The 26,185-nt window shown below is 38.9% G+C and overlaps 1 protein-coding gene across 1 annotated transcript in view; it reads right to left on the bottom strand.

Annotated features, from left to right (window-relative positions):
* Positions 1-206: 206 nt before the first annotated feature.
* MORC1 (MORC family CW-type zinc finger 1) overlaps positions 207-26,185 on the bottom strand; it is a 190,483-nt gene continuing 164,504 nt past the window's right edge. The window contains 5 exon segments of the mRNA XM_068545672.1: positions 207-296; positions 3,367-3,561; positions 15,420-15,473; positions 16,928-17,015; positions 24,937-25,083. Coding sequence (XP_068401773.1) covers positions 207-296; positions 3,367-3,561; positions 15,420-15,473; positions 16,928-17,015; positions 24,937-25,083 — 574 coding nt within the window.

Raw genomic sequence — 26,185 nt, 5'->3', positions numbered from 1 at the left:
AACCAGTCTCCATTTCTAAAACATAAAATTTTCTTACTGTTAAACAAGATGAACTTTACAATAACAAGTGCAGAGGAGATTTTTTTTTAAAGAATCTTCTTTTTTTCTTATTCGCATTTTAAAAAATGGAATGTCTTTTCTTTTAATTTTGAGAAGTACTTTCCTTTTTTTCTGAAAGGAGACTATGTCCTGTACCTGCAGTCACTTTATTTAAAATTCTGAAAAAGGAAATTATCTTCTTTAAGCAAAACTTCTAAATAACTGTCAATCTGCTCCAGGTCTCCTGCTGGACCGCCCTGGAAAAGAGAAGCAACAATCATAGGAGGGGAAGAAGCTACAGGGTTTATTCCTGTAATCTGGGTGGCCTTGGACCAGTCTTCACTATGATTCATGTAGCAACAAAACCCAGTTTGCATTTGAATAATGCTTTTAACCTTCTGAAATGTTTTTGCATTTAATCTCATTTTATGCTCACAAGTGGTTAGGAACTTGAATCTTCTTTTTTTCTTCTTCTTCTTCTTCTTTAGCGGAAATTAGTTCAACTGTGTTTTGGGGGGGGGTTTCCCCTTCTATTTAATTACTTGTCATATTCCTAAAGCCCCCGCCCTCATCTCATTTTTCTGTTATAGGCTCTCATCTTCCATCTTAAAATTCATGAATTTTTAGCCTTAGAGGCAAAACAGATGGGCAGGCAAATTCTGACTTCTCTGTTTCTCCTTTTTCCTCTGCAGCATCTTTTCCCACAACCTTTGGCTTGCTGCCCTGATCTGTCCCCTTTTCTCTTTCCCTCAGTTCTCTATTGGGGTAATCTCAAGATCTCCTTCCTTGAGCTTCTTGATCCATGAACAGCAGGACAAATGCTCCCTCTTTACTGACCTAAGTCTCGCTCCCTCAGGCCCAACCATGGGATCAACTCATTCTCCAACTGCGCTGATGGATAGGAGAATTTTTAGGAAGGACCTTTCAGAAATAATCCCAATGTTATTATTGTTTCCAATAAGTGTCTGGCACTATCATAGCTTCTCCATCCCTCATCTGGTTCCATTAAATGTGTTTTTGCTTTGCTCCCTTTGCCCTAGATTTGCTCAGTCTTCTAACAAGCCTGAATTGTACTGAGTCCCAGCTTTGTAACTAGGACCCTGTTTGGGTTTCCATGATACTGATATTCACTAGGGTTTCCAAATATTCACTGACCCTGAGGAATGCCCTGTGTGACCCTTTCTGACACCGACTGCTCTCAGCCTGTTCAGTCTGGTCTAATCCTTTGGCTCCTGTCCTCTACCCGGCAGACTAGACTTCCTGCTAGGACTCCAGGTTGATCCTGTCCCCAGGTTCTTCATGTGCTGCCCCAACCGTCTGTTCCAGGTCCACCGCATCTCATGTGTCTGCTCTACTCCATGGTAGTTGCTCGGGCAATTAAAGGCACTGAAAATGTAAATTTCAAGTGGGGGATGAGAGTAAACATATCTGGGCAGGAGCCTTTTGAGTACCTCTCCAATGATACTGGATAAAACATTTCACATTCTGTGGGCTAAAGCCCTTCACCTCTTTACTAGTGAATAAAACAAATTAAGTTAGTATAATTACTCTGGCTACTGTGAGGGAACCCAGGGGTTTGACACAGAAGGAAGAGTAAACTACTATTCTTTCTTTTTTTTTTTTGCTAGCCGAACAGATTTGCTATCGTGAGAACCAAATAATTTTTATGAACTTTCTTGATAGACAGTGGTATTCCATTACTATGATAAAGAACTTCCTTGGTCTCTCTAGTTGTTCTTGTTAGTGAAACAACAGTCATCACTGAAACCCTACCATGTGTGAGGCTCCACCAGACCTTTTACATGCAAAAACGTTCGCCACCCTCTGCAGCCACAAGAACCCAAAGGAGCTCCACTCAAATCCCACTCTCACAAATTGGCTTAGGTAGTACTGTTGACAGAAGGACAAATATAATTACCATTATGTGAAAACGGTTAGCTTTAATCATCCTTTTTATTTTAATAATAAAACATTTTAACTGTTGCCTAGACCAGCCAAGAAGAGAGGGATCTTCTCTTTTGGCTATATACTTAATCAAAAATATTTTCTGTGTTTTTATTTTCTATTTTATATAAGAGAAATCCCAGAAAATCCAAAGATGCATAGTTTTTGAAAGAGCAATGAACTCTCACACTTAAAACCAGACAGTCGGCTTCAAAGTCCATGCTCATCATATTCAATACTGATGCACAAGTTTCCTCGTCTGTCTCTCTGCGACCCCCTTCATGGGCAAGGCCGTCCTCCAGACCTCCAGGCAGGTCTCTCTGGGAGACAGCTCCTGCCCCCTCTCCCTGCATGGCCCAGGAAGGACCTGTCTCCTGTCCCAGACTCAGGGCCTATGTCTGAGTTTCGTGTGGGTCCTGAGACAATTTTCTCCCTGTCAGACCCTATTTCCATATACTTTTTTAAAGCAGGCTAGAGGATATCTAAGGAGCTTCCAGTTTACCATGACAATAAACTGAGCCAAAGGCTAGTCTTGAGGCAGCCCAGAGAGTGCCCAGGTGTCCATCACCAGTGCTGGGGAAGCAACACAAAGTGCTGGGTGCTGAGTGTATGATGCCAAGTTGCTCCAGACACAGACCTGCCCTTGCGGGCCCCCAGAGAGCTCTCTGACCCCCTCCTTAGGGAGCTTTCCTAGGAGTCCCACTCAACAACCTTTGTTTATACCCCAAGGAAAGCTGAGAAACACAGACATAGTTCCTGGGCTCACTGTTGATTTCTCAATTTATTTCTAGCATCTACAGAAAGACTTTTCAACATTGGATATATATACTTTAATTTTTGATGTTTTCTCCCCAGCATTTGTATATGCTGTAGTAGAAGATGGGTCTTTCCTCACTGGCTCAATCTATCATAGAAGCCCAATTCTTTATGCATTCAAATATATAAACAAACAAGAAGAACAGTAATTCATACTTACATGATATTTTCCAATCTCTCTAACCTCTCCCCTAAGATTAGAAGAGTCTGTATTTTTAACCTCTGTATTAGGATAAAAATTAAAATATTTTGTTGTCTGAAAAAATTAGAAAAAATTTCCTACTGGAAATATGCTACTGAGGAGACAGCATGATCGAACTATACCAACAGCACAAGCAAAGATTCTGATTTTTTAAAGGGAAAAAATAATAGGCCTTTAAAACAGTGTTCTAATTTATACTTTCAAAGTTCATTTATTTATGATTTCAATATCCATTAAGAGAGAGTTAGGGCTCGGTTAAGTGACTCATCCAAAGTCATAAGTGGATGACATTAGGAGAGGAAGCTAGCCCAGCGCTCTCTACACAATGTGTGTTCCTATTACTCAAATAAAATTTCATTTCTTACCAGCTGAAGTTTCTGCAATAATACTGTCAGTTTCACACGAAGACTATTCAGTTTGTCTTCAGTGATTTTTCTTTTTTTTTCACATTGTCCCAGGGATACTTCATTAACCACTGCTCTTCTGTTTGTATCATAGATAATGGATTGCATGGTTTTCTTTAGTTTTTTTTCATATTGGACCATGTAAACTTTATGGATCTGGGAATGTTTTAAAAACAGTTTTAGTATATTTTTAAAATATTACTTTCCTCCCTAATAGCAGAATATCATATTCCAATTCTACACATATGTACCAAGTGTCAACTCTGTATGTATGTACTATGGGTGGTCTACATTTAAGATATGTTGATCCCTTAAGGAACTAACAATCTGATGGAAGAGGAAGAGAAAGAAGGAAAAATGTACAATAGTCCAGTCACTATAAGATAAAGAGGCACGCCAAGGTCAGCTCAGAAACCCTTGCTTTGGAATAAAGAAGAAACCTAGTAATGCTTGAATTTGTTCTCCTACCAGGGCTACCATATTCTTCAAGGCACAAAGGGGATAGGTGCCTGTGACCACTCGCCACAGCACCAGTAACTCATAGGTGACTACAGAGTGTCCAGCCACTTGGGACTTTAAATGTGTGATTTATAACTCAAGTCTGTAGCATCTGAAAAGCACAGAAGCTACAGTAAGAGGAATTCCTAGTCTGCCGCTCTCCTTGGGTTCCCTAATCTGATGTAAAGAGTACGGTTATACACTAACACATGTGACCTTTGCTAATTCAAGAGTCTTGGTTATTTTCCAAGAGCTCGTGTTGCACCTGAGAGACTCACAGAATAGAAAGAAGTAATGGAGTGGCCAAGTGTTTCAATTTCAAAATGACATTAATTGCCTGTATCAACATTTTGAGAGGGCTAGGGGATATTCTGAGAAAGAGATACAGGGCAAATCCTGTTTTGATAAACATTTGAATGTTTCAGCAATAGGAAGATTTCTGTATTCTAATATGCTGGGTTGCCAGGAAAATTGTAGGGTAGCCTCGTTTGTCTTCTGGGTCCACCCTGTCCCCCTTCACCCTCCTCCACTACACTCACTAATACATGCAGGCCCTTCCCCAACACTGCCACGTCATCCCCGTTAAGCACTCATTGACCTCACACATTTCTCCTTTTTCTATAAAATTCTTTAAACAAACAAAACCCCCTAAGTATACTGAATTCTGTTTAATAGACATTCACCAACCACTTCCTAAATTCGAGGCACTGAATTTTATTATAGGTGATGCAGAGATATGTAAGATTTAGTCTTTGCCCTCAAGAAGCTTCTTGTCTACAGAATGAGATAATACAAGTATGCAAATATTGTATCTTATGGGAGGAAATGTATTGTGCCCCAAGTAAGGCACAGATATTATTAGAGTTGAGAGGCGGGTGTGGAGTCTCCATTAAATAGAAGAGCATTAAAGTCCTGACTTAAGGTATCTGAGTTGGATTGACATCACTAATTTACCTCCAATTATGTATACTATTCATGTGCTATTAACCGAGGGGAATATTTGGGAGCAGGGACCCAAATATCACTCCACAGTGGTAAACAATGGCCATATATGCGTGTGTTTATATATATACGCACATACATTCACACATATATATCATGTGTTGTATTAAAGGTGAGACTTAATTGTGAAATCTGTAGATTGCCACGAAAAGAAATCTTAGATTTCTTTCGAGACTTACACTGCCTGGATGTTTGTGTGAGGGCACAGGAATTAGACTCTGAAATCCTTGACCTGGCTCTGCCTCTTCTTACCTCATTTCCTGAGTTCTAGGCCTCCCCTTCCAGGTATACATCAAGCTCCCTCCTGCCACAGGCCCTTTGCCCTTGCTGCTTTCTTTGTTCAGCAGATTCAGCCCCAGATATACACAAGGCTCACTCTTGGCCTCAACCAGTATTAAAGCATGGCTCAGATATTCCTTGCTCTCTGTATCTGAAATAGGCTCCCCTTCCCCAACACATCATCACTGTCTATCCCCTGGCCTTGCACAATTATTTTATGGCACATCACATTGTATGTTTATTTATGTTTTATTTAAGTGTTCGTTATCTATCTTTCCCTCTGGAATGCAACCTCAATGTAAAAAAAAAACTGGTTTTGTACACCTCTCTATTTCCAATGCCTGCCACATGGCACTAAATAGTGAAGAGTTAGGACAGATGTTCAGCATTCACAGCAAAGGGACTTCAAACACGTGGGCCAATCCTGCCTTGAAATGCAGGCTACATTCTGAGATCTTGGAGGGGAATCCTTTTTTGAACATGCTCAATCCAACCTACAAGAAGTTGATGGCTTACAATTAAGGCAATAACCACCTCCTCCAAGAAGCTTCAAAGATGCTTCCCATGGAGGCTTCTGTCAAACCCAGGAAGTGAGTCTCCCACGGGCTGAAGGTAGAGTAGGGTAAATAATTCAACACAGCTGGAATAATGAGGACAGAGTCAAGGACATTTCAGATGTCAGCAGCCAATTATAGTCTTAGTTTTCAGAACGTCAGAATTTTATAGCTTTTGCCATCCTAAACAATAGCCAGGAAACACTTTCTTATAAAGAGCAACAACAATAATAAAACAAACCCAAACAAATAAAATTAAAAATATAAAATATGAATAACAACATTACCTAGAAAAATAACAGTATTGCTCATCAGCAATAAAAAGAAACACACGATTGATATACTTAATGGACCTGAAGGGCATTACACTGAGTGAATAAAGCCAATCATAAAGTGACACCTACTGTATGATTCCATTTCGATAATATCCCTCAAATGACAAAGTTATAGAGATGGAGAACAGATGAGCAGTTGCCTGGGGTTAGGGGTGTTTGCGTGTGTGGAGTGTGACTATAAAGGGATAGCACAAGGAGATTTTTGTGGTAATGGGAGCTCCTACCCGGACAGTGGTGGTGGTCATACAAATCCACACGTGATAAAACGAGACACACATTTTACCAATTTCAATTTCCTGCTTTTGATATTGTACTATAAGTATACAATTATGGAAGACATAAGCACTGGAAAAACTTGGATGAAGGGTACATGGGACCTCTCTACAATTCTATAATTTGCTGTGTATCTATAATTAATTTTTTAAAAGGTTCAAAAGACTGCACTGTTAATACAGTAAACATTAAGAATGTTTATACAGAAGAACTACAATCCTGCAGCCCGTGGAACAAAAACCACATTCACAGAAAGACAGACAAGATGAAAAGGCAGAGGGCTATGTTGCAGATGAAGGAACAAGATAAAACCCCAGAAAAACAACTAAATGAAATGGAGATAGGCAACCTTCCAGAAAAAGAATTCAGAATAATGATAGTGAAGATGATCCAGGACCTCAGAAAAAGAATGGAGGCAAAGATCGAGAAGATGCAAGAAATGTTTAACAAAGACCTAGGAGAATTAAAGAACAAACAAACAGAGATGAACAATACAATAACTGAAATGAAAAATACACTAGAAGGAATCAATAGCAGAATAACTAGGGCAGAAGAACAGATAAGTGACCTGGAAGACAGAATGGTGGAATTCAGTGCTACAGAACAGAACAAAGAAAAAAGAATGAAAAGAAATGAAGACAGCCTAAGAGACCTCTGGGGCAACATTAAAAGCAACAAAATTCACATTATAGGGGTTCCAAAGGAGAAGAGAGAGAGAAAGGACCCAAGAAAATATTTGAAGAGATTATAGTCAAAAACTTCCCTAACATGGTTAAGGAAATAGCCACTCAAGTCCAGGAAGCACAGAGAGTCCCATACAGGATAAACCCAAGGAGAAACATGCTGAGACACATAGTAATCAAACTGGTAAAAATTAAAGACAAAGAAAAATTATTGAAAGCAGCAAGGGAAAAACGACAAATAACATACAAGGGAACTCCCATAAGGTTAACAGCTGATTTCTCAGCAGAAACTCTACAAGCCAGAAGAGAGTGGCATGATATACTTAAAGTGATGAAAGGGAAGAACATACAACCAAGATTACTCTACCCTGCAAGGATCTCATTCAGATTCGATGGAGAAATCAAAAGCTTTACAGACAAGCAAAAGCTAAGAGAATTCAGCGCCACCAAACCAGCTCTACAACAAATGTTAAAAGAACTTCTCTACTTGGGAAACACAAGAGAAGAAAAGGACCTAGAAAAACAAACCCAAAACAATTAAGAAAATGGTAATAGGAACATACATATCAATAATTACCTTAAACGTGAATGGATTAAATGCGCCAACCAAAAGACACAGGCTTGCTGAATGGATACAAAAACAAGACCCATATATATGCTGTCTACAAGAGACCCACTTCAGACCTACAGACACATACACACTGAAAGTGAGAGGATGGAAAAAGATATTCCATGCAAATGGTAATCAAAAGAAAGTTGGAGTAGCAATACTCATATCAGATGAAATAGACTTTAAAATAAAGAATGTTACAAGAGACAAGGAAGGACACTACATAATGATCAAGGGATCGATCCAAGAAGAAGATATAACAATTATAAATATATATGCACCCAACATAGGAGCACCTCAATACATAAGGCAACTGCTAACAGCTATAATAGAGAATATCGACAGTAACACAATAATAGTGGGGGATTTTAACACCTCACTTACACCAATGGACAGATCATCCAAACAGAAAATTAATAAGGAAACACAAGCTTTAAATGACACAATAGACCAGATAGATTTAATTGATATTTATAGGACATTCCATCCAAAAACAGCAGATTACACGTTCTTCTCAAGTGCGCACGGAACATTCTCCAGGATACATCACATCTTGGGTCCCAAATCAAGCTTCAGTAAATTTAAGAAAATTGAAATCATATCAAGCATCTTTTCTGACCACAACGCTATAAGATTAGAAATGAATGACAGGGAAAAAAATGTAAAAAACACAAACACATGGAGGTTAAACAATACATTACTAAATAACCAAGAGATCACTGAAGAAATCAAAGAGGAAATCAAAAATTACCTAGACACAAATGATAATGAAAACACGATGATCCAAAATCTATGGGATGCAGCAAAAGCAGTTCTAAGAGGGAAGATTATAGCTATACAAGCCTACCTCAGGAAACAAGAAAACTCTAATAAACAATCTAATGTTACATCTAAAGGAACTAGAGAAAGAAGAACAAACAAAACCCAAAGTTAGCAGAAGGAAAGAAATCATAAAGATCAGAGCAGAAATAAATGAAATAGAAACAAAGAAAACAATAGCAAAGATCAATAAAACTAAAAGCTGGTTCTTTGAAAAGATAAACAAAATTGATAAACCATTAGCCAGACTCATCAAGAAAAAGAGGGAGAGGACTCAAATCAATAAAATTAGAAATGAAAAAGGAGAAGTTACAACAGACACTGCAGAAATACAAAGCATCCTAAGAGACTACTACAAGCAACTCTATGCCAATAAAATGGACAACCTGGAAGAAATGGACAAATTCTTAGAAAGGTATAACCTTCCAAGACTGAACCAGGAGGAAATAGAAAATATGAACAGACCAATCCCAAGTAATGAAATTGAAACTGTGATTAAAAATCTTCCAACAGAAGTCCAGGACCAGATGGCTTCACAGGTGAATTCTATCAAACATTTAGAGAAGCACTAACACCCATCCTTCTCAAACTCTTCCAAAAAATTGCAGAGGAAGGAACACTCCCAAACTCATTCTATGAGGCCACCATCACTCTGACACCAAAAGCAGACAAATATACTACAAAAAAGAAAATTACAGACCAATATCTCTGATGAATATAGATTCATATCTCTGATGAATATAGATATTTTTTATCAATATCTCTGATAAAAAATCCTCAACAAAATACTAGCAAACAGAATCCAACAACATATTAAAAGGATCACACACCATGATCAAGTGGTATTTATCCCAGGGATACAAGGATTCTTCAATATACACAACTCAATCAATGTGATACACCATATTAACAAATTGAAGAAGAAAAACCATACAATCATCTCAATAGATGCAGAAAAAGCTTTTGACAAAATTCAACACCCATTTATGATAAAAACTCTCCAGAAAGTGGGCATAGAGGGAACCTACCTCAACATAATAAAGGCCATATACAACAAACCCAGAGCAAATATCATTCTCAATGGTGAAAAATGGAGAGCATTTCCTCTAAAATCAGGAACAAGACAAGGATGTCCACTCTCACCACTATTATTCAACATAGTTTTGGAAGTCCTAGCCATGGCAATCAGAGAAGAAAAAGAAATTAAAGGAATACAAATTGGAAAAGAAGAAGTAAAACTGTCACTGTTTGCAGATGACAGGATACTACACATAAAGAATCCTAAAATGCCACCAGAAAACTACTAGAGCTAATCAATGAATTTGGTAAAGTTGCAGGATACAAAATTAATGCACAGAAATCTCTTGCATTCCTATATACTAATGATGAAAAATCTGAAAGAGAAATTAAGGAAACACTCCCATTTACCATGCTACAAAAAGAATAAAATACCTAGGAATAAACCTACCTAGGGAGACATAAGACCTATATGGAGAAAATTATAAGACACTGATGAAAGAAATTAAAGATGATACCAACAGATGGAGAGATATACCATGTTCTTGGATTGGAAGAATCAATATTGTGAAAATGACTATACTACCCAAAGCAATCTACTGATTCACTGCAATCCCTATCAAATTACCAATGGCATTTTTTACAGAACTAGAACAAAAAATCTTAAAATTTCTATGGAGACACAAAAGATCCCAAATAGCCAAAGCAGTCTTGAGGGAAAAAAGCAGAGCTGGAGGAATCAGACTCCCTGACTTCAGACTATACTACAAAGCTATAGTCATCAAGACAATATGGTACTGGCACAAGAACAGAAATATAGATCAATGGAACAGGATAGAAAGCCCAGAGATAAACCCACGCACATATGGTCACCTTATCTTTGATAAAGGAGGCAAGCATATACAGTGGAGAAAAGACAGCCTCTTCAATAAGTGGTGCTGGGAAAACTGGACAGGTACATGTATAAGTATTAAATTAGAACACTCCCTGACACCATACACAAAAATAAACTCAAAATGGATTAGAGATCTAAATGTAAGACCTGACACTATAAAACTCTTAGAGGAAAACATAGGAAGAACACTCTTTGACATAAATCACAGCAAGATCTTTTCTGACCCACCTCCTAGAGTAATGGAAATAAAAACAAAAGTAAACAAATGGGACCTAATGAAACTTAAAAGCTTTTGTACTGCAAAGGAAACCATAAACAAAACGAAAAGACAACCTCAGAATGGGAGAAAATATTTGCAAACGAATCAAGGGACTAAGGACTGATCTCCAAAATATATAAACAGCTCATGCAGCTCAATATTAAAAAAACAAACAACCCAATCCAAAAATGGGCAGAAGACCTAAATAGACATTTATCCAATAAGATACACAGATTGCCAACAAACACATGAAAGAATGTTCAACATCAGTAATCATTAGAGAAATGCAAATCAAAACTACAATGTGATATCATCTCACACCAGTCAGAATGGCCATCATCAAAGAATCTACAAACAATAAATGCTGGAGAGGGTGTGGAGAAAAGGGAACCCTCTTGCACTGTTGGTGGGAATGTAAATTGATACAGCCACTATGGAGAACAGTATGGAGGTTCCTTAAAAAAATAAAAATAGAACTACCATATGACCCCAGCAATCCCACTACTGGGCATATACGCAGAGAAAACCCTAATCCAAAAAGACACATGCACCCCAATGTTCATTGGAGCAGTATTTACAATAGCCAGGTCATGGAAGCAACCTAAATGCCCATCGACAGACGACTGGATAAAGAAGATGTGGCACATATATACAATGGAATATTACTCAGCCATAAGAAGAAACGAAATTGGGACATTTGTAGAGACGTGGATGGATCCAGAGACTGTCATACAGAATGAAGTAAGTCAGAAAGAGAAAAACAAATATCGTATATTGACGCATATATGTGGAACCTAGAAAAATGGTACTGATGAACCGGTTTTCAGGGCAGAAATTGAGACACAGCTGTAGAGAACAAATGTATGGACACCAGCGGGGGAAAGCTGCGGGGTAGGGGGCTGGTGGTGTGATGAACTGGGGATTGGGATTGACATGTATACACTGATGTGTATAAAGTGGATGACTAATGAGAACCTGCTGTATAAAAAAATAAATAAAATAAAATTCAAAAATGCAAAGAAAAAAAAAAGAATGTTTATACAGCACGCTACATTCAAAATCATATTCAGTCTCTCAACATTCACTATTTTGTAACCAGCAAACTGTATTTCCTTCAAGCACTAACGGCCAGTTTAGCCAGTTTCCTGATTTATGCTTCTTCCTTTCTCAGTCTAACATCTCCCTGAGGTTTCTATAAAAGGTAACAATTTTGCCAACTTTTAAAGCTCAATGTAAAAGGACTTCTGGTTGTTTTAACATTTTAATTAAGGTGAGTAGAGAACTGTAACAGGATGAGAGGCTTAGTTCTGCTGGTTAAACTCACTCTTGTAGAGGTATTTGCGGCAGATCAAAAATGGAATTCTTCCAAACCCATTAATTCAGAATGGAATTAGGGTTTGAAAGAAAGGATATTCAACTGAGATTTTAATTTTCTGCCTTGAATTTAAAAAGTCAGAGCTCTGGCAGCTCTGGAGCTCCAGAATCCTAATAAGTTTGCACAAAGTAAGGCAGGACTACAAAATCTATAGATTTTGCACCCTATTTACAAGAATATGCATGTGTTTGTGTGGGCAGACACTACAGCAGAAACAATCAACTTTGAGTCAATGCACAATAGTAAGGTCCAGATGCATTCAAAGCTACTTATTGATGTTGCTAGGATATGAGAGGATTGCTAATTTCAAGGATTCGATAATCTAGTTGGGGAGAAAATAAAATACAGGAAACTAATACAAGGCAGAAAATTTAATTAATGCTAAAGTAGAGTTTTAAGGTTCTCTCAGAACACAGAAGTCAAGATTAATTTCACACGGAGAGACTGAGGTAGGCTTGACGTAGAAGGTAGCATTGACCAGGCTGTACAAAGGGTGGGCAGGATATCCAGAGGCCAACCGTGGACTGGGAGAGTGGAGAAGAGTATTTGGGGGGACAGCACGGGGAAACGCTCAGAGGCAGGCCAGTCTAGTAGGTTGGAGCAACTCCATTTTGGATGGAGCAGATGGTTTGCAAGAGGAAAGAATAAAAGATGGTGGTTCAGGTTGGGTTGCAAAGGACCACCAATGCTGTCATGAATCATCTGCTACTCTAATAGTTATGGACACTGCTGATGTGGTCAGGGCGAGGTGACCAAAAAAGCTTGTGACTTACAAAGGGTCCTCCCTTTATTAAACGTACACACCTTAAAGCAAGGTGCACAGAGTTAACCCTACATGGATTTCAATAAATGATTTCAATAGTTTTTATAACCATCCACTTAAAGCTACCAATCATTAATAAAGTCCTTAAGACCAGTTTCATGTGAAGAAAATCGTGATTCCAATTGTTCTGTATTTTGCTTGCAACATCTCCATTTCAACAGGAACTCATGGTCTCTTGACTGTTTATCTTGCTTTGATTCTTTGAATCCCACTTGCCCTGAACATTAAGAGGATTCTAATCATCTATGCTAACACCTTGAATAAACATTCAGTCTGGCCTCCAAGACCCAACACCTTGGCTCCATTACTGAGCATAGACACTGAAAAAATATCATTTAGAAACAGACATGAAGAACATGTATAAGCTTGGATACGCTGAGATGTATGATAAACTAATTCTTAGCAAATTTCTAAGTTTTTTAGTGTAAATAGTTAAATCAGAGTTCCCTAACCAGTAGATAAGGATGTGTCAAGAGATCCAGGAGCCTTACTGGTGATTTGTCAAGCTGGCTGCCACAGACAGAGTTGGGACAATTCCTGGTGGGACAGTAAACAACCTGCCTACCACATGCCCTCCCCACACCATATTTTACTGTCAGCATCTCCCCATATACATCTCACCATGTAATGTCAAGGTCTCTAGTAAGTAAACAATAATTCTTTTATGCCAATAGGCTGAGAAGCTGTAGTATACCTATTGCAAGTAATACTTGCAAACTTTATCACAAGGATGAAGTATTACAGTCTGGATAAGAATGAGATGGAATAAAGTGAGGTAGTGAAAAGAGCTTTGGAGTGGCACAAATCTGGGTTCCAATCCTGAATCTGCTACTTAACTTGCATCATGACATTGGAATGTTATCTTTCTGGTTCTCCATTTCCTCAGTACTAACACGGAGATAGTGGCACCTATGCACCCCAAAGTTGTGAGAATTAAATGAGGTAACATATATAAAAGGCCTAGTTTAGTGCCTGGAGCTAGTGGCTCTTAATCAATCACAGTGTTAGATTTGCTGATGAAAATAATACTAGTAAAAAAAAATAATAATAATAATAGTGCTAGAATAGGGTCAAAAATATGTTGGAAAAAAGCTGTCTTTTACTCTAATTAGGAAATGACAACTAAGTCTTCACACTGAAAATGTTCAATTACTGCTTTTTCAACAAAATGCTACTCAGAAAATAAATTCACTTTACAGTTAAACAATGATGAGAAATTAAGAACCACAATATTCCTTCATTTCCAGTTGCTTATCACAGGCCAGTAGGCACTCAGGCAGAAATATCAGAGGCAAATATATCAACAGGGGTATTACATTTAGGCACACCCTAAAATCCAAACACTTTGTGACACAGCCTTTCTAAGAAGAAATCTAGTTTAGGTTCTGATTTTCATTTCAAGTTTGCCTAGTTATATGCTTTGGGGAACTTACTTCCCAATTCTATTTCATTTATAAAACATGAATATTCAAATATATTCCATTCCCCACAAAAGAGATGAGGCGGCACCTCTGCTTACAGCTGTGCTGTGCACAATTCCAGGGAGGATCATTCACCTCCCAGTCTTTACAGATTTGCATATTATTATGAGAGTTTTCCAGAAGATGGCTGTAAGCATAAGCACTTGGAAGAAGATGCTAGTATATGTGCTAGTGATAGAGCTGGTGCACCTGTTTGAGCAAACACAGGTGAAGTGTCATTGGAGACCTAAGCATCTCAATATTGATCTTGGTGCCATGAAAAGTTCTAGACTGTTGTGGCCTGCATGAAGTATCTGGGAACCTCAGTGGCTGTACTGGCTCCAATGCTAATCCCCTGTGTTAGTTGGGCCAAGTTCACATCTTGGAGTCTCAGTTCCCTTGAGTGTGATTTAAGGAAGTTGAGGGCATATGATTTTTTGAGATATTTCTCTAGCAGAACTGAAGGACTCTATGGACTCTTCCCTGCCACCACCAAGGAAATCTTTAAGAACTAGATACACAGTATTATAAGAAAACTGTAAAAAAACAAAACAAAACAACAAAAACAAAAAACCATCTACCCAGAGAGAGAGAAAGGTTGTAATGAAACACACCAAAAAATACCAGTGACCTTGGAATGGTTTGGGACTATGGATGAATTTCTTAAAATTCCTTTTACTTTCTTTTATTAGCATTAATTATTTTATAGCTGCTTTTAAAATAGAAAAATCATAAACTTCAAAAACTGTTGATAGAATTTAAAAAACCCAGAGAGATATCAAATTGTCCAAAATAATTAAAGACTTTTGTACAAAAGATTTCTGATTTAGCACAGTGTCTCGAGGATCCAGTGAATCTATTGCTTAAAGACTCAGAATGTCATGTTTCCTGTTCAAAATATAGTCCTACTCCAAGTGTTTCATAAGCTTTATGGTTTGGAAACATTTGCATCTTTAAAATTCAAAAAGATGTTACTTTGTGGCATCTGATATGCTACAGATTAATCTAAGTCTTGATAAGTGAATGCAAATTTGATTTCCTTTCAAACCTAACATTTGGAAATGTATATTATTTCTCCTTTGGAATACAGGATCATTTAGAATATAAATGATTATGTTGAAAGGAAGCTTACCTGGTTGAAACACATTTTCAGCTTTTTGTTTGTCTGCTCTGGGCATTGCTCCAGCTGTTTTCATAAATGATAACAGAACAGGATATTAACTTTTAGGGAATGAGCTGTCTACAGTAGAGTTATAACACGCAAGTACCTAGTATAAAAAAGCATCAAAGCCTAGAACTTGCCAACATTGGTGCTGTGGGTCTTTTAAGCCAGGGTCTAATTATATTATACAACATGGTTTTAAAATTTTGCAGATGAAAAAGAAAATCAAGGTGAAGGAAAAGTAAATGATAAATAATAAAGCCGTTGGAGTCTAGATATCTTGGATGGGGACGCCACAGAAATAGACCGGGGAGAGTCACTGGCATGTGGGATAGTATTTAAAGTCAGAGACTAGCTGAGGTCACCCAGAAACAACATTTAATAGAGAGAAGAAAGTGGTCCAGGAACAAGCCCTCAGACACACCGACAATTAGAAACCAAATAGAGAAGGAGCTGCCAGCACAGAGGATGGGAGGGAGGGAAGCAGGAAAATGAGAAGTGTGCTGTCATGGAAGCTACATAAAGAAAGTGCTTCAAGAAAGAGAGAGTGGTCAGCTGGGCTGAAGAGGTCAGGTAAGATAAGTGACTACTGCATGTGTCAGCACAGTGGTCACTGGCGGCTTGACAAGACAGTCCCGGTGAGGTCGTTGAGTCAGAAGCCCCACGGGAAAGAATGAGGTGAGAGTAGATGGTGAAGAAGCAGAAACAATGATGTAGGACTTCATCCAGGATCAGATGAAGACATATGGCACCTCTGCAAATTAATCATGTGGTGCTCTTTTCACTGATAGCTTTTCATGTGTATCCATCCCTTCCACAAGCAACACCGAGCATGAGGGTGGAGAAGGAGCCCCCCCACCCTCCTGTACCTGGCGGGCCTCTTCCAGTCCCGTGAGCAGCTCTGGCGGCCTCAGGCCTGCACCCCTCACTCAGCTTCACCACAGCCTGCTGTGACTCAGCAGCTCAGGGACTGCCCACTGTGGGCCAGTGCCAGGCTCACCCTATGCACCCCAGGCAGCTGCTGATCCAAGTTTTCCTTCCCATCATATATAGTATTGCCTCTGAGAGGAGATTTGGTAAATGCAATTTTCTTCATCTTTCCCTGTGATGTCTTAGTGATTCTAACCCAATCTTCACCTCAGTTCCTCATAAAAGGTAGCTGAGGAAGTGTATCTAAGGGATAGGAACTACTTTTGGTGCAGGGAGAGAAGTTAAGGACTATATCCTGTCTCTTTTCATCTCAGAGACTGACTACTCTCAGTCTGTACAATCTTCCCAGAGTTTATTTAAACCTTGGCCACGCTGGTTTCCAATGCAGCTTTAATTCCGAGTTACCCACTTAGTACAAAGATCCCCATCCTCATTCACTTAAGCTATTCTAGGTCCTCTCACTGGTAACCCTTTACATTTTTTCTCACTGACGATTCAATTCAGGGTATTCTGTCATTCCCTCAAAGTTCAAAAAAAAGTCAGCTTGCCTCCAAACTTGTTGTAAGTTCCTCCAGAGATGTGTGGACAAATTCTGATGGTAGACAATCCTCAGGGAAAAAATACAGAAGAATCTCCCTAGGAATATAAGCACAGCAGAGATGAGAATATACCAGGAAAAGAGATGCAGCACTCATCTGTCCAAACTGGCTCTATCTCCTGGGTTTTGTTAAATATCTTGGCAAAGATGAACATTTGTGCTTGCCAAATAGTTTGTTTTTATAACTGGCATCAAAGTGTTCTTCAAAAGGCATTGACTGGGGAGAGGGAGGTGGCCATGGCTATGAAAGGGCAACAGGAAGAATCCTTGTGGTGATGGAAGTCTTTTGTACCTTGACTGTGTCAATGTCAATATCCTAACTTCCATATTGTTCTATAGTGTTGCAAAATGTTACCATTGGGAGAAACTGGGTAAAGGGTACAGGGGATATCTCTGTATTATTTCTTACAACACCACAGGAATCTACATTTATCTTAAAATAAAACGTTTATTAAAGCAAGCAAGCATGAGCTCACAATGCCCGTCCGTAACCAAGCAGTCCAGGAAAGCCTTGCACCTACTTGAATTTCTCCTTGGCGAGAACTAAGTCAGCATTGCAAAATTCCTGGAGGAAAAGAGGCTGACTACAGGCTTACTTTTTCCCTAAGAAAACCAAAGAACTTAACTCTTCGGAGTAATTCTTTCATCGGGGCCTCAGGGACTACTCCTAGAAATCATACATGGACCCGGCTCTTTCCAGACAGCCATGGTCATTGCTCTGACAGGTGCTTCATTTTGTCAAAAGGCAGGAGCACCCCACCCTTCTAGTGTGATGGCTTTTCTAGGATTAATCCCCTAGATGACATGCATTTCATTCCTGGGAGCATATGAAATCTAGAAATTTACAGTTACCACATCTTAAAAGTATATAGAGTGTTTTATGTTGAAGTGTTCCAAGAACTTCATGTATATTGCCCAAGGGATTTACAAAATTTTTCAATTATAAAATAACATGGCATACAAAGGATAAAACAGCTATTTCTTATATAATTTACATTCCTGGTATTTTAATTATATTATTTGTAGCAATATTCATTTGTAATTTTAAGGAGATTCAATCCAAAAAGTTAAAAATCCTCAGCATTTCACAACATCAAATGTAACACACACACACACACACAACACACAGTCCTCAGAATTATTTGCCTGGCTGGTAAGAAGATGAGTAGGGAAGAGGCAGGATGAGAAAGGGCTTCTGGGTATTTGAGCTGAGCAGAAATCAGCTGGCATAGAAAGCAAAGCTTCAAGTGGAGTCCCTGGGAAAGGAGGCCTGTGGTCAAGTTTACGGTAGGTTTGGTGGAGGGGAAGCGGTGAGCGGTATTTTTAAATACAAACCACCCCTTTCCTCTCCTAAATCCAACCTCCCTTCCTCCAATACAGGGTTGAAACCCCTGTACTGGTCCTGAGTATTGGTCCTTTTCATGGTGGGTATAAATTCTGTGGGGTTTAGATTTAGAGCTAATCAGCAATCTTCCAAGGAAGTATTTCTAGAAAAACAAATATTCGGAGGTGGTGGCATTTGGTGGGGAGCGGGAAAGGGTGAAGGGGCAGGTTGGGGAGAGACAAAGTTCTGAATTAGTTCTGGATTATTCTCAGTCTGTGAAATCTCTACATCAAAATTTACATGAAACACCATTATAGTCTGAATAATGTCTCACACGTGTGTACTATTATTTCTAAAGACAGATAAAGAGACAAAGACACACACACAGAGAGAAGGAGAGATTATTTTAAAGTGAAACACTTCATGTAAAGGTTTTATTGGAATCACTTGTCACAAGTAGCACGTCATGTTGTATTTTCTCAATATCCTCAAGCTCATTAATTCCACAGACATTCCCTGAACGCTACTAAAACAAAGCCTTTATCTAGTGCACCTTCCAGAGCCTGGCATCGTGCCCCATGCTAGGAACCCAATACATCCTTATTACACTGAATTCAGCCTAGTAGGGAACGCAGACAAGGAAGCAAACTATTCCAATACAGTGTGACAGAAGCTAGAATGGCAATGCAGCACCACGGCTACCTAGAGGACGGGCCCAAATTCGTATTTGGGAAGCCCCGAAAGAAGAGTAGGAGTCGGCTAGCTGTGCGGGGCAGCGGGGTACAGCCTGTGAAGAAAGAATGCCAGGCCAACTGCACTATATGTTGGGGAACTGAGTATTTTCTGACGGTATTGAGCACCCTGGTCAGATTCATCCATTCTTTATAAAGTGCTGGAAATGTGCTGAGTGTTGCTATAGGCTTCATATACAAAACTTCATGTCCTCTTTACGGAAGCTCTTTAATTGAGGACTTATTCCTGTTTGAACCTCTCCCGTTCCCTAATTGTTAAGGATCCTCATCTCCACGCCCACCTGTACTCTCCTTTGCCCCTCTCCCTCCAAGACCTTAGTATCCACCTTTGTACTCTCTCCTCCATATCACTTCTGCTAAACGGCTCTTCCCTTGGGGATTCTGTCCCACAAGACTGACTGGAGAGGAAGACAAATTATCCTGCTCCTGTAGTCTCTAAGCACAAACGCACAGACCTTCACATTTTCCTTTTCCTGAAAAATTAATCCAGGAAAACTGTTAGATCCTCTTAAAAACTGTAAGCTACCAAAAATCGTAAATGTAGGGGCTGAATGTAGATGCTTAAGAACTCTTTAAAAATTCCTTCATTTATTGTCTTGAGTCCCTTTCTTCGATGCAATTCTTCAATGACACCTTCTTTTGTTCCTGAGGAGGGTATGTATTATCAAACTTCTCTCCACCCTCAAACTTCAGGTTTCCTTTAAGACAGAAACAGTGATCCTCTAATTCACAAAAGGTCCTTCAAGGAGGTGTGCAGCACAGAACTATAGGAATAACCTGGTGTCTGGAGTATCCAAGTGGATACTGTGTATTTTGGAGGGACTCAAGAACCAAGTGCTACCATTCAAGGGGAGTCTTTTCTTACCAAGAACACCCCTTCTTCCCTTGGAGCTTTTATTCATAGTTCCACCTCCAAACTTGCTAATAAAATCAGGAATTTGTCTTTATTAACACTATCTCTCTTCTTGGGGATTCAAGAAATAAGTAACCTGAAGATCTTCCAGAGCTATTGTTTGCACCCAGGACTGTAATAGGTTCTTGGCTATAATGCCCATTTCAGTTGAATTCCTACAGAAACCATATCCATATCTACAAGTTTGAGTTGGAAATTTTTATAGAGTTCAACTAGCTGAGCTACAACACTAAATCAGCTCTGTCTCCATATATGACGACCAAGCTTTGAAAAGCTCCAGCTAAGGGCCATTTCCTTTTCAATCCATGGTCATATCCTTTCTCAACAGGGTAATTTTTCCTTAAGAAAACATCTTTCTTGCATTAATATAACTCTGCTCTTTCTAGACATGAGCAGAGATACACAGAGGTTCCTGGTTATCCTGCTGTTCTTTGTAAAGAGTAAACTAGTTAATAATAAGCTTGGTCTTGGCTAAGGAGAAGAGAAAGCCTCCTACTTGAGGTAGAGCGAAACTCTCTCCTTCAACCCAGTGAAAGGCTATGGAGATGGCATGGCTCCACTTTCTAAAACCAGGAGTCAGGTCCTGGTTTTTGATAGACCTCAACTGCTAATGTATTTTTTGGTTGTTGTTGTGGTCTTTTCTTTTGCTTCAGTAACTGGCAGCAACCTGTAAAAAGTGACTTTCTTTTTAAAATTTATTTTTGGTATTTTTAAAAGTTAAGATAACATGAAGCATGTTTGCACTTTTGTAGAGGTGAAATAAATGAAGTCTGACTTATATCAAGTTTACATATACAACGATAAACTAAAACCAGGCATTATAGGTTAGCATTTGTGAGTAAGGACTATGAGACCAGGCTGCCAATATTCAAATCCCAGCTCTACCACTTAAGAGTTATGTAATGTTGGACAAATTACTTAGCCTCTGCATACCTCAATTTTCTCATCTGTAAAATGGGGATAATAAAAGTATCTATTTATAGGGTTGTTGTAATGTTTAAGTGAGTTAACATATGCAGAGCCCTTAGGACAGTGCCTGGCACATAGTAACTGCATAAAAATATTATTATTGTTGTTGTTGTTGTTGTTGTTGAAAGTGATTTGAGATTTGATACTGCTTCAATATTTAGGACCATTTGATAAAATTTAACAATCTGGATCTCAGTTTACCTTATTTACCTCTGACTTATTCACACAACTCAGTTGCACCCCATTATTTGAAAATACTTTAACATCCAGTAATACTATTCACTGCTTTTTACATTAATCCCTTCCAATTTAACTAAAATTACTTTTGAAAATCTACTAATACACATTGGACACAGTGTGGAAAATTCAGTCTGTTTTCAAAGGAGTTACTATATTTGGCGATTAAATAAATAAATACACATAAAACAAAACATAATGCAAGATAGGAAAATGTTAAACTGAGCACAATCGGGTGATAAAAACGGACAATAAGAACAACTATTTTTTATTAATTTATAACATGAATCTAATAGAAGAGGCCCATTTAGCAAGGATAAGGATGATGTCATGTTCAAAGTGAACCAAGTGGAGGGAACACTCCACACACTTCAAAGGGCCTGACTGCTCTCTTATCTGTGACAAGCAAGGCAAGTCTGGTGAACAATCATGAGTGTAAAGAACATGGTCCCCTCCACACCGTACATGGCCAGCCACAATCTTCATGCCTGGAGGAATTTAAAGTCTAGTAAACACAAGGACTAATATGTAGACCAGACAATAGAATAGTGCAGTACAGGGAAGAAAACATAACAAAGAAGACAAGAAATCTGTTTTCACTGGTGAAATGTGAGAAAACATATGACATGCTGCCAAAGGCAAAAGAGAAAATTGGTAAATGAGGAGCTCCTTTTGTTCCAGTTAAAGCCTTGTGTTGTGTACAATTCTTTTCCCACTGAATATTTTTATAAAACAATCACCACAAAAAAATTCAAGCTGGTACAGAAAGGAGCTTATTTATTAATTCATTTGGCTTTCAGAGTGTTCAGTTGATAATAGTATGATGATTTCAAGTACTAAAGATTCTACATGTTCATTAGGGAGATGGTTTCTGGGAAATTTACATTTTCTAGTGATGCCTAATTATAGAGGTGGATACACCTTAAAGCCTTAGTACACTCAATCAGATTATCTCCTATTTGATCACATGTAACTCATTAAAATTAATAATGATGATACACTTAGAGGCAGAACAAAAATCAGCCAAGAAAAAAATAAAGAAAATGATAATGCACAGTTGTACATCCAAACTCTGCTGCAACACAACGAGGCAAATCTCTCCAGGCTCATAGCGCGGAGAGTAGCAAAGCGTGTGTGGGTGTCTGTGTGTGTGTGTATATGTAGGGAATATTACAAAAAGTGTGTGTGTATATTTGTAAGTATGTACATATGTATGTGTGAGTATATATATACACCGTGATTAAGAGCAAGAGATTCCAAATCAGGGAGCCCTGTCCTCAGTAGCTGTGTAATTGTCTTTGTGATTTTGAGTGTTACTTAGTTTCTCTTTTTCAGTTTAGTGTTTTTAAAAAAAAAAAAAAAAAAATTAAAAATAATACCAGCCTTGTAAGTTTGTCTAAGGAGCTAATGTATACAAAGCACTTAGGTGACTGTGTAAAATATAATAATGACTCATAAATAGTGGCTATTATTATCAACAAGAAGGCCTGGTTCACGTGAAGCAATGTCCCAATCATTGGACATGTCATATCCATACATTTTTTAATAATATGCACACATTTATTCAGATATACACAGGCATATTCATATATAATTTTTTCCATACTACCATGTCTTAGGGACCAATTGACATGCCTGAATCTCAGAACTAGTGAGTAAGAAACCAGGATTCAAATTTAAGGCTACCCAACATCAGGATCTTACATACTACGTCTGGACAAACACTGACAGAAGGCAAGAAGATGGTTGGAGAATCCCATTTTCTAGGGACTATACTGTAGGCCATGGCAGTATGAGACTGACATCCATCCAGATCACTGGATGAATGGCCTTTTCAACCTCATAATATTTGTACAACCCTGAGGTCTGGCTTGCTTCTGTCCCATTCCCAGGCTCGTGCAAGCTTGCCAACCCAGACACTGTGCAGATCTGGTAGTCAGAACTTACTGTTCAGGAATGCAGCACTCTGGCTTCACTCCTTGATCAATGACTTGTCTCTGGATCCCTAGTGTCATTAGTGAAAATGTGTCCTGATGCAAAGTCCAAGGTGGATCCACCTGAATATAAGAAGAGCTTCCTCCTTTCTCCTAGGGCAGGATGGATGTTAGGTGTGTGTTCCTAAAGAATGGTAGGTGGGGCCCTCATCCATGTAAGCACAGCCCCACAGCCCTAGACACCGCCACAGAAACTTCCATAAAGCCCAGGGCAACTGCAAAATGGAGTTCATGGCTTCCAGTGGTTTGCAGTCTACTGTCACACACAGGACCCTAGACCCTATCCTGGACCTGCGTAGGGGCCATAGCTCCCTATATATATGCCCCACCTCTAACTTTCTCTTCCTCCCTGTTTCTATCCTTTGCCAACTCCTTTCTTCAGGAAGATTTTGTCAGTCGCTGATCAGAAAGTCAAAGTAACATCCTAAGGGAAAATACTATTCCAGCTAGAGCATGTTGTATATTTCCCTCTGCTGAAAGCCTCTTACCTCACCCAGGCCCCTCAAAGCTTGTGAAGCCCAACCAAACCAATTGGCTGTACTAATTTAGTGGTGCTTCTGCTCCTGCCCCCCACCCTCTCATATGACACCTATTTGAGAGCACTCTTCTGTATACTAACTTCTTTGGCTTGATTGTAAAGCCCCCTCCTATCATTGGTCCCTACCTGGAAAAACTGAACCCTGGACTTTACCCCCGCCCTGTCTCCATCCTTTGAGAACTGAGATCCAGACATTTAAATCCCTCATTAACCATGCCCACAAATGTTAAGATTCTACACTGAACCAAAAAGCAAAACTCAGTTTCTCTCAATAAGTTCAGTATCTAAAGCTACAAAAAGAGACTTTCTAGAAGGCCATAATGTCATGAGAGTCCTCGTGAGGCAGGAAAAAAAAAAAAAAAAGAGAAAGAACGGAAAGAAAGGGAGGGAGGGAAGAAGGAAGGAAGGAAGAAATTCAGTAAGAATTCTTTTTTTTTTTTTTTGCCCCCTTCATTATAAATGGCCCCTATTCGGTTTTTTTTTGGTTTTTTTTTTTTAACATCTTTATTGGAGTATCATTGCTTTACAATGGTGTGTTAGTTTCTGCTTTATAAGAAAGTGAATCAGCTATACCTATACATATATATCCCTATATCTCCTCCCTCTTGCATCTCCCTCCCATCCTCCCTATCCCACCCCTCTAGGTGGTCACAAAGCACTGAGCTGATCTCCCTGTGCTATGCGGCTGCTTCCCACTGTCATACAGAGTGCAGTAAGTCAGAAAGAGAAAAACAAATACCATACGCTAACACATATATATGGAATCTAAAAAAAAAAAAAAAAAAAAAAAAAAATGGTTCTGAAGAACCTAGGGACAGGACAGGAATAAAGACGCAGACATAGAGAATGGACTTGAGGACATGGGGAGGGGGAAGGGTAAGCTGGGACGAAGTGAGATAGTGGCATGGGCATATATACACTACCATTTGTCTGTTTTTAATAGCCCTTTCTGTCCTGTCTTCTATCCTTACAAATCCTGGTTCTTTATTACACTGGAGAGAGGATTAACAACCACCATATAACAAGAGGGCAGTTAGTGACAACAGTTCTCTTTCAAAAGACACGTCACCCACGTTATATCTAAATCAGTGCAGTTAGGAGACAAGTCATAAAGTCATTCTATTGAATTTTCTCAATAATATCACCACTCAACAGAGAAAAAAATATCAGGAGTTGTCACTGCTTAGAAAATTCAACAAAGCATGTAGAAATATGCTAGTAAGTATCTTTACCTTAAATTAGATGTCAGTTTTCTTACTGTTTCCTTGACAGATGTGCTTTGAGAAGATGTTGTCAGTGAAGAAGCAACTTTACAACCATCCCTCACAGACACTCTGGCTTTGTATCCAGAACTTGAATTTAAATCTTCCACTGGCATACTGGGCAAAAACAAGCCAAGGTTTATAATTTCTAAGTAGAAATCACATTAGATACTAATAAATTCAGAAATATGAATACACAACAAATGAAAGCTAGGACATAGATGTAATGCTGAAAACTGTCATTTATGTAGTTATATAAAATCAATTCTCAGGTATAAGAATTACTATTCATTCCTGACAAATCTTGTTTCAAGGTTTTTGGGTAGCCCCAATTAAATAGAATTGGCAGTAATTTATTCTTAATAACAGTAGTCAAATACCATTTGTCTCTTATTTGCTGAAAGAGGCTTTTAAACCCAAGTTCTACTTTAGCCTGGGGGAAGGTAGGTACAGAAGGTAGGTCCAGAAATAAAGCAAAGTCAGCTGAAAGAAATATGTAGTCAAGATCTGGTGGAAAGAGAGCGTTCCAGGTGAAGTGTAATGATCCTGGGGGAGAAACAAGGTAGGGCTGTTGAGAGACAGACACATGAGAAGGCCAGGGCTGCAGGGGCGGAGTGCCCAGGAAGGAGAGGCAGAGAGAGGAAGTGAGAGGCACTGGCCATGGGGTGGGGACTGGAGTTTATTTTAAGCAGAGCAGGTGCTACCATTGGAGGGTTTCTTCCATGGGAGTGAGGTGATCTGATTGATACATGTTTTACAAGGATAACTGGCTGCAGCATGGAGAAGAGCTCACAATGAGGATGCAAAAAGTAGTGTGTAGTGTGTTAATGAGCCCCAAGGCTTTCAGTACCGGGGGAACAAAAAAGCTCAAGAGGGCTGGGGGACACGCCATACAGGAGGCAAAGCTGGGTAGGCAGGTAGGGGCCAGATCACGTAGGGTCTTATTTGTCAAGTGAAAAGGAGATTTTAGTAATCCCTTCATGCTAACGTCCATGAATTAAGACCGCAGCTCTAGAGAGTTTCCTATGTTTACAATGTATGGACCTTTTTTAAAAAATTGGATAATAGTTTATATCAAATGGAACATGCTTCTACCATCAACAGTTCTTTGTCAGTGATTATACTGCCTAACTTCAGCTGATAATTTATATAAGAACATTATAACTAATGCTTAATTGTCTGTTAAAGAACACTCACACAATGTCTGAAGCCTATTAAT

This window comes from Eschrichtius robustus, chromosome 6 (assembly GCF_028021215.1).
Source record: "Eschrichtius robustus isolate mEscRob2 chromosome 6, mEscRob2.pri, whole genome shotgun sequence".
Classification (NCBI taxonomy): domain Eukaryota; kingdom Metazoa; phylum Chordata; class Mammalia; order Artiodactyla; family Eschrichtiidae; genus Eschrichtius; species Eschrichtius robustus.
Note: the sequence above shows the minus strand (reverse complement) of the source record. Positions and strands in the feature narration are given on the sequence as shown.